At 41.9% G+C, this 12,830-nt stretch overlaps 1 protein-coding gene across 1 annotated transcript; it reads left to right on the forward strand.

Moving 5' to 3' along the window:
- Positions 1–6,403: 6,403 nt before the first annotated feature.
- On the forward strand, positions 6,404–8,561 carry LOC122926221 (actin, clone 302-like). Its single transcript, XM_044277593.1, has 2 exons — positions 6,404–6,419; positions 7,450–8,561. The coding sequence occupies exons 1-2, from the start codon at positions 6,404–6,406 to the stop codon at positions 8,559–8,561; spliced, it is 1,128 nt and encodes a 375-aa protein (XP_044133528.1).
- The last annotated feature ends 4,269 nt before the right edge of the window (positions 8,562–12,830 follow it).

The raw sequence follows: 12,830 nt of genomic DNA on the forward strand, positions 1-12,830 counted from the left end.
AACCTGAGCTGGTTGACAGAGTGACCACATTCCACAAAGTGTTTAGCTACTGGCTTGTCCATTGTCTGTTTTCTGATCGTGCTCTTATGTTTGTTAATACGTTCCCTAATCTCCATCGTGGTCTCTCCCACATATATCAAGCTGCACGGGCACTGTAGCATATAAATAACATCTCTCAATCTACAGGTATAATGCAGTTTTCCCACTGTAGGGATGGGCAAAGGTATCACCCTTAATAAGGTTACCACAATTGCAGCAACCTAGGCATGAAAAGTTACCAATTTTCCTATGTTTTAGATACCGCTGTCCATCACCACGTATTTCACCCACATCAGATTTCACCAGTCTTTCACCTAAACTGGCACTTCTTTTATATGACATTAATGGAGGTTTATTGAGCTCGCATATTGAAGGTAAACCTCTCTGTAGTATATGTCACTCTTTCCCGAGAATGCTGGATATAGCCCCACTATGCGTACCAAATGTGGAAACAAAGGGAATGCGTTCACCAATCTTAACAGTAGATGTGGAATGAAGTGTGGTCTCTCTGTCAACCAAACCCACCTTAACTCTTGTACTCGGCAATAATTTTCTCGGATAGCCTCTCTCCGCAACTTTCTTACCCATCTCTTTTGTTCTCACTTCAAATGTGTCATCCTCTGATACCACCCTCCTTACCCGTAGCATCTGGCTCTAAGGGAGCGAATCAAGCATACGTCATGGATGGTTGCTGTCATATTTCAACAAATTATTTCTATCCGTTTGTTTCCGAAAGAGGTTTGTCTTCAATCTACCTTCCTCTAATGTCTAGAAATTGTAAATCTTTTTGAGAAGATGTCACCATAAATTTTAGGCCCAGTGTCCCACCATTCAGATGCTAATGAAACTCGTCTAGCGCTTCCTTAGTACTGCTCAAAATCATAAAAATGTTGTCGATGTAGCGCCACCAGCACAGGACTCCCCCAAGATGTGCAGAACGATAAACCAGTCTGTCCTCCACCTCAACCATAAAGATGTTGACATAAGTTGGGGCCACATTGGACCCCATCGCCACACCCCTTTTTTGTTGGAAGAAGGTGTCCCCAAAGAGGAAATAATTCCTCTTCAGGACCACCTCCAGAATGCGGAAGACAACCCAGCGCCCATCCGGGGAGAGCCCCGTGCCGGCCAGAGCCCCATCGACGACACTTAGACCGAATTTATGTTCAATGGACGTGTATAGGCATACCACATCAAAACTAACCAAATAAAAATGGGCAGGTAACTGAATGTCTCTCAACTTAGTCAAAAAATTACTTGTATCTGTTTATATAGGAAGGGACACTGGTGGCATGGATACGCAACAATCTATCCCAAAAAAATCGCTATTGTACTAAAAACAGATCCCCTGCCAGACACAATTGGTCTGCCAGGAGGATACTCAGACTCTTATGGATCTTCGGTAGAATATATAGCAGCGGGGTGATGGGATGTTGCACTTTGAGGTAATCACTTAAGTCACTATCAATGAGGCCTTGATGACATGCTTCATCTATGATCTCATTTAATGTGTTCATGATATCCCATTTAGGGTCCTCATCACCCATCCCCATCACCCAGCTGCCTCTGCACCTCCCCCATATATTTTTGCGTGTCCATGACCAACACCGCCCCTCCCTTATTCGCAGATTTGATAGTGATGTCCCTATTATTTTTTAATTGTCTCAAAGCATTCCTCTCCTAATGTGACAGGTTATTTCTTGCTGTCTTCAACCCATGCTCTCTCAAACAGTTGCTATTAAATTGTGCCTTTTTGGCCTTAGTTCAGTGTGGTTCAAATTCCATTAGTCCATACCGGGGATGGGCGGGGGCTGCAGCTCTCCGACTGCTGTGGGGCTGCAGCTCCCAGCATGTCTAGTCTGCTTACAGCTATCAGCCTGCAGCGGGGTGTGGTGGGATTTGTGGTGTTGCATCGGCTGGGGAGCCACATTTTGCCCTTGACTGGTCTATACAATATCCAATAATTTATGTAATCTCCGCTAGTATCGGAATATGGTAATATCATGCATTGTACTGTGCTCAAATAGATAGGGCAGCGGATCAATATGGTATTTATACTCATCCATTTTTACCCCTGGTTACATGAGGATGCAGTTGTTTATATAAATATTCACTAGGTATATCAAGATTCACATTTATACGCCCGGATCTCACATATATCCCATACATATTTAAAGTGAACCTGTCACCGTGATTTTGTGTATAGAGCTGAGGACATGGGTTGCTAGATGGCCGCTAGCACATCCACAATACCCAGTCCCCATAGCTCTGTGTGCTTTTATTGTGTAAAAAAACTGATTTTATACATATGCAAATTAACCTGAGATGAGTCCTGTACGTGAGATGAGTCAGGGACAGGACTCATCTCAGGTTAATTTGCATATGTATCAAATAGTTTTTTTTTACACAATAAAAGCACACAGAGCTATGGGGACTGGGTATTGCAGATGTGCTAGCAGCCATCTAGCAACCCATGGCCTCAGCTCTGTACACAAAATCCCGGTGACAGGTTTTCCTTTAAGTGTGGATGAACAGGAGGAGACTAGGAGGAGATTATGTGGTCGTGTGATGTTCACATGACTGCTGCGCTCCCCAGGTCCTGAACACTTATGGATAATAACACTGACATGCGCAATGCGCCCCTGGAGACGCGCGATGTGAGTCCCGTTGGCCGTGATGAACGGACAATACTGTGGTGCACTGTTTAAGGTGAGCACATGTCATGCACCTGCGGGTGTCTGCATTTTAGTTTGATTATAAGATACTATTCATTGGGTGTGATGTTAATTGTAAAAGGCTGCTATATATTGTAGTGGCTCCCCCCTTTTGTGGGTGGAGCTGCATGCACTTTAAAGGGTAGAGATTATCACTCTGTATTAGGCTTGACAATGGCTGGGATACAGCCGAAAAGTTGCTGCTGGATTTTATGGCACACTTCCTGTAAAGTCCGTCCAATAAAGGATTCACTGGAGATGCTGCCGCTACCTCTCTTCATTTGCTATCCTATGGATAGGTCATCAGTATCTGATCAGTGGGGTACGACTACTGGATGTGTCAGAGGATAGGTCATCAGTATCAAAATCCCATGCCAGCAGGCATAATTTTAAATGCCTGACGGACAACGTAAATTTACATTGGTCGGTCGGGAAAGGGTTAATTAATGCTGAAAGCATCAGATCATTATGTACCTGGCTGGCAGCCATGAATAGTCCTCAGATGGCCTCCTGGGCATCGGCCCACTGGGAAATTTCCCTGTAGGGTCTTTGGCCAGATTCTTAGCACAGGCTTCTGCTTCACAGCCAGGAAAGAAGGAAGCTCCAATCCATGGCCTGATCAAAGGGTTCTTTAGGCCTGCTGATAGAGCAACACATGTCATACTGACACAAAGTATAATGTATGAGTATACAGGAGTATGCTAATATATTGTACATGCAAAATAAAATTAGAAAATGGTAATCCCATCATAGGATTTTTTTTTAAATGCTATACATAATGTAATTAAAAATATAAAAAAATAAACTGTGCAACCCCCCATCCCCCAAAAAATGCAATTATTTAGTATGAAATATATTGTGCACATTAAATAATAATAATAATTACATATTAAGGAATCCACACAACCATAACTTGAATAATTAATTTATCAAGTTTTCTAGTGTGAAATACACATATAGAACTAAATTACATAAATAATGAATATGTACATCCAAACAATGACAAAAATTTATTAATGCACTAGATACAATGGCTCAAATTTACTAATGTTTCTGCACTTCAAACGTGTCTACAAAGTGCTGAAAATTGGTGCAATTCAGCACAACTAGGGATTCTACACTTTTCTTTTAAAAGAGGCAGGCTTATTCAAAAGAAGCAGGGTTTAGGGATTAAAGGGGGCATGACCTAAGATGCAATGGTCTGTGCCAAAATTGTGTCATGGCGTAGATACTATCTCAAAGTAAGCCAACCAGTCGCAGGTGTGGACTAGTGGCAGGTGTCAACCAATGGCCCTGGAAAAAAAAATATTTTTCGTCCCATAAGACGCATTTTGTCCCCGAAAAGGGGGATAATGCCCCTGCGTCTTATGGGGTGAATACTAATCAGCGCTTCCATTATGGAATCTCTGATTAGTACCTGAGGGCCGGGAAGTGGTGAAAGCTCTGTACTCACCGCTTCCTGGTCCTTGGCTGTCGGCTGTGCAGCCTTCACAGCCGACAGCCGACGACCAGGAAGAATAGAAAGAGCGCTGGTGGTGAGGAGCGGCGGTGTCCAGGAGCAGGAGAGGTAAGTTGTTTATTTATTTTATTTGCGCTTGGGGCTGATACATGAGGATGGGGGAATGATACATGAGGCTGGGGGGCTGATACATGAGGCTGGGGGGCTGATACATGACACTGGAGGATGATACATGAGGCTGGGGGACTGATATATGAGGCTGGGGGACTGATACATGAGGCTGGGGGGCTGATACATGAAGCTGGGGGGCTGATACATGAGGTGCATCTTATGGGCCGGTGCGTCTTATAGGGGGAAAAATACGGTACTTGCTTGCTTCTCCTGCCGACATCCCCTGCCCTTTGCATACGCCGTGAGGTCATGCGGAGGCACTACAACACTAGGGTGAGCCGAGCCCTGGTCTCCTTCCTGAACTGCAGAGCGGTGCCTACTTCTATCCCTGAGCCCAACTGCCCAGAGCACTGATCCTGAGCCTGCTGGAGTCTTCAGAACTGTAAGTTTTTACAGTAATTCACTGTAAGCTATATTATTTATTTACTTGTTTGTATTTTTGTGTGTTGTGATGGAGAGCGTGATTGCATACTAGGGTGTGGTAAGGCGGGGCCCCAGTAATTTCTTGCCTAGGGTCCAATCAATATTAAAAAGGGCCCTGTATACCAAGCACAGCGCTGTACATTGTATAGTGGCTGTGCTTGGTATTGCAGCTCAGTCCCATTTAATAGAATGGGACTGAGCTGCACATAGGCCATGTGACGGATGGACATAACATCTCAGGCTGAGGAAAAGGCCACAGCATTTGCCCAAGCACTGCAGTTCTTTCAAACAGATGAATGGTGGGGGTACTGGGAGTCAGATCCACCTTTCAGATATAGATGACATATCCTGAGGATAGGTCATTAATAGGGATGAGCGGCAGGGGTCATATTCGAATTTGTGATATTTCGCTAATATTTTGTAGAAAATTTGTTGAATATTTAGCTAATTTGAATATTCGTTATATTCTACATTCTTTATTTTTTACTCGAAAATCGGCAAGCTAATAATCGTGTAATATGCAAATATTACGCGATCAATACAGGCGTGTATTAAAAACAAATATATAGCACTATAGAATATAATGCTATATATTCATTTTTAGAATAGTCGTCATTTTTTCCATCTGAGGTGAACACTGTTCAGATGGAAAAAAATGACGAATATGCTAAAAAACGAATATATAGCACTATATTCAATATAGTGTTATATATTAGTTTTTTTGAATATTTGTCATTTTTTTCCATCTGAAGTGAGCAGTGTTCACTTCAGATGGAAAAAAATGACGACTATTCTAAAATACGAATATATACAGTAGCACTATATTGAATATAGTGCTATATATTCGTTTTTTTAGAATATTCGTCATTTTTTTTCATCTGAAGTCATGATTCCGCCCTGCTTAAGTTGCTTGTGGGCCACAAGCAAGAAGCAAGGAGGAATCATGTGTTCAGATGGAAAAAATGACGAATATTCGATATAACTAATATATAGCACTATATTCGTGCTCAACACTAGTCATTAATATTTAAGTCCCATAAAACCCTTTTAAGTGAATAAGCTGAATTATTGTACAAATAAAAGTTCAGCAACTTTCTAATCTAGGTTGGGTGTGTGAATTCCTCCCCATGATCAAAATCTTTGCTTGCTGTCAGTGAATGAAACCATTGTAGTTTACATCCAGAGGCTGAAATACATCTCACAGCTGAGACACTTTTCACACTGTGTTCTGCACTGCTTGTCCAAGGTTTCTGTTAGGCCGCTGTCAGATGAGCAAGTGTCACGCTCCGGACTCACAGCGCAGCACCGGTCCTGAACTTCCAGCACTGCCGGGGGTCGCATAGCATTATATTGATTTCCTATGCTATGTAACCCTTACAGTTCTGGAATGTACTGGATAACACTGACATATTGCTAGATGGAATAGCAGAGCTTATTATACTATTTCATACAGTAAAAAATTGACATCTCAGGCTACTTTCACACTAGCGGCAGAATTCTCTGGCAGGCTGTTCCGACGGATGAACAGCCTGGTAGATCCGTACTGCCACTAGTGCACGCGTGCCGCAGGAGATCCTCTCCGACCCCATTGACTATAATGGGGGAGGGACAGAGTTCCGGCGGCAGCACAGCAAACATGTCGAGAAGTGGCCGGAATAAAACTATGACACGGGTCTTCTTAAAGAATAACTAAACTTTTGAATACATTTTTGTTAACATGTCCCTAATGCCCTAATAACAGTTTTTGTAATATACTTTATTTATGTATTTGGTATTTTAGTAGACTCCCCCCCCCCCCCCCCTAAAGTGCAACTTTCCCTGTGCGCTTAAAATTTACATTTCTGTACACCGCTGACTTCTCAGTAGAGTACAGAGTTAACACTTTATCAATGGGGCCGCAGCGCAGGGAGTACAGGCAGGAGCGCATACAAAATGTTGGCATAGGACATGGATTCCCTGTAACCATGTCCTATTCCAGGATTAGGTGAGCGGAGAGGGCTCCTGTTTCTGCCTGCGTCGCTAATCTAATTGCTGACATGCAGGACTTTTAGCTTTGTGACCTCAGAATGGTGGAGGATAGGTGATCAGTATCTAAGTCCCAGAAAACCCCTTGAAATAAATGACTATGGTTATGAAATCTTCATTTCCTTCCATCCTTGTTCTTGCTTGTCAGATTTAGACTGGCCATAAACATTAAACAGCTCAATCAAAAACTATCAATTGTGGAATGGAGAAATTAACATTTGAAGAGCCAAAAGCTTATTCACAGGTGCAAGTGAATATAGAGTATTTTCCCTGTTGTCAGCCATTCCAGGCTTGGGATAGACTGAATATATTAGTCTTCAACAGGACAATGAAAAGGTAAAAGAAAATTTCCAGTGCCTATGAACACTACCATATTTTCAAATAACTCTAATTCTGTGAACATCCGGACATTTGTACAGCAATATCTCTGATATCAACTTGAATTTTTAATGATGCTGCTTCACTATTATACAATTCTAATTTTAAGATTACTGTCCTTTTAAATAGCTCAGAATGCAGTGACATCATTGATTACAGATGCATGTTCCATATCAGAACATGCTCGCCACTCAGTGAAGCTCTGGACAAGAAGTGAAATGTTCGATTCCCACGTTTTAGATGTTCCAGCTGTCATTTTTGACAACGGATCAGGCCTATATAAAGCTGGACTATCCTGTGATGTTGCCCCAAGATCAGTCATCAGCTCAGTTATTGGTCGTGCTAAAACGCAATTCGGTTTAGTGGAAGCCTACAGAAAAAACTACTATGTTGGTGAAGAAGCTCAGGCCTTAAGAGGAATCTTAACGTTGACATACCCCATCGAACATGGCATTGTAACATCCTGGCCAGATCTGGAGAAAATCTGGAAGCACATTTTTGACTGTGAACTTCACATTGAATCCAGTGAAAGACCAGTCTTACTATCTGAAGCCCCTCTTAACCCAACTGACAACCGTGAGAAGATGGCAGAGGTGATGTTTGAGAGCTTCAACGTCCCAGCTATGAGTGTAGCAATACATCCTACTCTCTCTCTCTACGCCAATGGACGCACATCTGGCTTGGTCATGGATATTGGAGATGGTGTCACCACCACATTTCCAATTTTTGAAGGATTTTATCTGCCTCATGCTGGAAATCGTCTTAACTTGGCTGGCCAGGACATCACAAATTATTTCATGATGCTTCTTAAAGAGATTGGACTTTCCTTTGTCAGCAGTGCAGAGAAAGAGATTGCTAGAGACATGAAGGAGAAGCTTTGCTATGTGGCTTTAGATCCAAAGGAGGAGTTGATAAAAGATCCTAAAGAATGTTTAACAGAATACACTCTTCCAGATGGGAAGGTCGTTACCACTGGCCACCAGAGGTTTCGTGCCCCAGAGATACTATTTTCACCATCTAATAATGGGGTGGAGGCCTCCGGTGTGCACACAATGATCTTTGACAGCATTCTCAGATGTGCCATGGATATCAGAAGGCCTCTATTCAAAAACATCCTGTTGTCTGGTGGTTCTACCCTTTTCCCAGGTCTTGAGGATAGAGTTTACAAAGAAATCAGAACCCTGGTACCAGAGAATGTTAAGGTAAAAATTATTGCCCCAAATGACAGGAAATTTGCTGTGTGGATTGGAGGATCAATCTTGGCTAGCCTACCGTCTTTTAGGGAGGTGTGGGTCACGTCCGTGGATTACAAAGAATTTGGCCCAGCCATTGTACATCAGAAATGTGCCTGACTGCATTACCCTATTATGATCTACTGATGCAAAATAAAAGCAGACATTATCCAACCATGAAACCTTGATGTTGTCTTTTGGTGGTTCCAATATATAATCCTTTCATTCACAAAGACAATTCCCCATGATTATTCTTCTGGGGCATTTTAATGAAGATGATCAGTGTCAGTGAATGAGAATTTTTTAACTCTCCTTACATTCTACCAGTGTATCTGTATAAAGTATTGGGGAACATAGTTTATTTTTAAATTTGATTGTAATATAACCTATATGTCTAATTAGTCTTGGGGCTAGTTTACATGGAGTTTATTGCTTCAGAAATTTGGTGTGTTTTCCACACCAAAAAACACAGACTGGTCCCGCTGTAACCACCTGCCATTGATTTTAATGTGAGGCCTTGCTGCTGTTCATGATTTGAAGCCATAGTTCATAGCATCTTCTGCAACAACGGAAAAAAGGACATGTTAATTGTCTGATCACAGTTTAACTCCATTTAATGGAGCTAATCCACGAGCAGGTCCGCCACATTCACACTCAAAAACGGGGCCAGAAATCAGGTTTTTGCTGTGTAATACATGGTGGCTTCTCACTTTGGCAAAAGTCGTCCTTGGGATGGGGTCACACACAGCTTTTTGTGGCAGTTTTTGATGTAGTTTTTGAGCCAAAACCCAAAGTGGATTAGAAGAGAGTGAGAAATATAAAGGAAGGACTTGGGTCAAAAACCTGAATCAAAAACTGGAACAAAAAGCTGTGTGTGACACCATCCTTAAGGTGAATCTTCAGCTTTTAAAGGTAAGCTCTTGCCAGTTTTATGCAGCCCTCACTTTTAAAACCTAACAGTTCCAGCACATGCCAAAGTGTTCATATTCATGAGCTCCTGGCTCTCCCTGTCCACTTGCCTTTGATTGACAGTTTTTTCCCAACTGACTTAGCAGCAGGTGGGCGGGGAAAGCCAGGAGCTCATGAATACTCGCAACTCATCATTTTACACTGGAGTCAGTGGCATAACTAAGGCTTCTTTCACATCACCGTTTCACGGATTCTGCAGATAACTGAGACCTAACTGAGCATAACGGAGCCTAAAGACCCCATAGACGATAATGGGGTCTGTTCGGTGTCCACTCAGAACATGATTTTTGAGTGGAGACAAAAGTCCTGCATGGAAATGAAAATTTTTGAATGATCTCCCCTTCCCAAGCAACCTCCACCTCTAGTGCAACCCTGCACCTAGTCAAGATTGTTCTTTCAGACAAGGCTGGGCATACACTCCATCCATTTCCTACACATATATGCTGTATCTCATGTCAATGTATATACTGTCACTGTATATAAGGGGCCTTGACAGTAAAATATTTCATGTCTTCTCCTGGATGGACCCCTTCGGAGTTAGGGCCCTGTAGAAGCCGCTTCCCCTGCTTCCACTATAGCTGTGCACCTGACTGGAGATGTTCAATACAAGATTTTGGTAAAGGGGCTGGGTTAATTAAAGAAAATGACCCAGCATTTTGCTAAAGGGATCTATCACAATTTTATGTTGCCCTTAGAACACCATAAAACCGCTGACAGATTCCCATTAATAATATTTTTACTCTTTGACATTCACTTCTGATTAGTTTCACAGTGCATCATTCCAGTCCCTTCTTCCTTTTTGGGGTGGTTGGGGTGTCAGGCAGCAAGTTTCTGGCAAGTTTCTTGGGGTTTTTCGAGATTTTTATACTGATGACCTGCCCTTTGGATAAGTCATCAGTATCTGATCAGTGAGGTCTGACACCTGGGAGCCCCGCCGATCAGTTTATTGAGAAGACAGTGGCAGCAGTTCATGCGTCACGTGTCCTAGGAGCAGCTCAACCACATTCAAGTGAATAGGGTTGCGCACAATTCCAAGCACAGCTGTTATACAATGTACGGCGAGATGCTTGGTAAGCTGCGAGAAGGCAGTAGCACTCACAGGAGCACAGCTGCCTCCTCAAAACAGCTGATCAGCGGGAGTTCCAGGTATCGGACCACCACTGATCAGATTCTGGTGACCCTTTTAAGCTTTATGCCATAACATACTGCAAAAAAAACAATGGCAGCTTAAAATAAGGGCAGCTTAGGCGGCCCAAGGTTTTCGGGGGGGGGGGCAATGTTCATCCAACCCGCCCACCATCTTAAAAGACTACACTATCCATGCATGTCACAGAAGCAGCCTGCACCCCCACTGTGGCAGGCCACCGCACAGTTTGCAGTTGATGTCACATCAGAGGAATGGGAATATTCACAGCATCTTGAGTCTTCTAGTCAAGAAGCATTGCTGGCTCCTGCTTGAATTTGCCTGAGCCTGAGCCTACCTCATCTTCTCTAGCGGCACACCTGAGTCTGAACTCTGAGCTTGTACAGACAGGGTTCCAGCAGCTTTTTCTTGTGTCCAATACCCCAGAACAGCTTTTAATTGCCATGACCACAGACTAGTCATCAGAAATGTCCCTGGTATGGATGCCAGTGTGTGCCAGTCCCTCTCTAGATACAGAGTCGCCTTTAACTCCTATTGGTAAGTTCGCTATAGTGGGGTCTGGGATAATGTGACATCATTTTTATAAAATAATGGGCATTAAAGGGATTGTCCAGGATACATTATTAAATATTTTTTAAGACAGGGAATGCTTTAATAAAAATTACTCACGTGCTTTTGTCTCTCACCACTTCAGAGGCTTCCATCATCTATGTTTTATTCCCTTGCTGCTGATGTTCAGAGTTGTGAGATGGAGCGCTGGGGGTTTAACCCCTTCACTACAAGTCCCTTTTTACCTTATATCCCAGGCCGATTTTTGCAAATCTGACATGTGTCACTTTTTTTTTTAGTAATAACTTTGGAAAGCTTTTTTTATCCAAGCCATTCTGAGAATGTTTTCTTGTGACACTTTGTACTTCATGTTAGTGATGAATTTGAGTCATTATGTTTTACCTTCATTTATTTAAAAAAATCCCCAAATTTGTGAAAATTTGGAAAAATTCACTATTTTCTAAATATGAATGTCTCTGCTTTTATGGCAGATAATGATACCTCACAAAATAGTTATTACTTACATTTTCCATATGTCTACTTTATGTTTGCGTCATTTCGTAAATGTCATTAAATTGTTTTAGGATTTGTGAAGGCTTAGAATTTTAGAAGCAATTTTTCAAATATTCAAGAAAATTTCCCAAACCATTTTTTAAACATTAATTCAGTTATAAAGTGATTTTAAGAGGCTTACATAATGGAAACCACCCATAAATAACCCCATTTTAGAAACTACACCCCTCAAAGTATTCAAAACTGATGTTACAAGCTTTGTTAACCCTTGAGGTGTTCCACAAGAATTAAAGAAAAATGGAGGTGAAATTTAAAAAGTTCATTTTTTTGTAGATTATTTTATGTTAATAAAAAAAAAATATTTGCAACACAGCGAGGGTTAACAGCAAAATAAACCTCAAAATACATTACTCTGATTATGCAGTTTACAGAAAAAACCCATATGTGGTAGTAAACTGCTGTAGGTGCACATGGCAGTGGTCAGATGGAAAGAAGTGCCATATGGTTTTAGGAGGCAGACTTTGCTAGAATGGTTTTTGGGCACAATTTTGTATTTGACAAGACCCTGACATACCCCTACAGTGGAAACTCTCTAAAAGTGGTCCCATTTTGGAAACTATACCCATCAAAGAATATATTAAGGGGTGTACTGAGCACTTTGACCCCATAAGCGTTTTACAAAATATAAATTTTTGCAGATGACACTAAACTGTGTAAAGTAATTAACACGGACAGTATACTGCTACAGATGGAACTGGAGGCTTGGTCAGAGAAGTGTCAGATGAGGTTTAACACTGACAAATGTAAGGTTATGTACATGGGAAGGTATAATGCAAGCCACCAGTTCATACTAAAGTATAAAACACTGACATTGAAAAGGACCTAGGAATGTTAGTGAACAGCAAACTAAGCTGTAGAAACCAGTGTCAAGCAGCTGCTGCCAAGGCCAATAAGATAATGAGTTACATCAAAAGGGGCATAGATACCCGTGATGAGAACATAGTCCTACCACTTTACAAATCACTAGTCAGACCACACATGGAGTACTGTGTACAGTTTGGGCTCCTTTGAACAAGGCAGACATAGCAGAGCTGGAGAGGGTTCAGAGAAGGGCAACTAAAGTAATAACTGGGATGGGTGGACTACAGCACCCAGAAAGATTATCAAAATCAGTGTTATTCACTTTAGAAAAAAGACGACTCAGAGGGGATCTA

Source organism: Bufo gargarizans, chromosome 2 (assembly GCF_014858855.1).
Source record: "Bufo gargarizans isolate SCDJY-AF-19 chromosome 2, ASM1485885v1, whole genome shotgun sequence".
NCBI classification, from domain to species: Eukaryota; Metazoa; Chordata; class Amphibia; order Anura; family Bufonidae; genus Bufo; species Bufo gargarizans.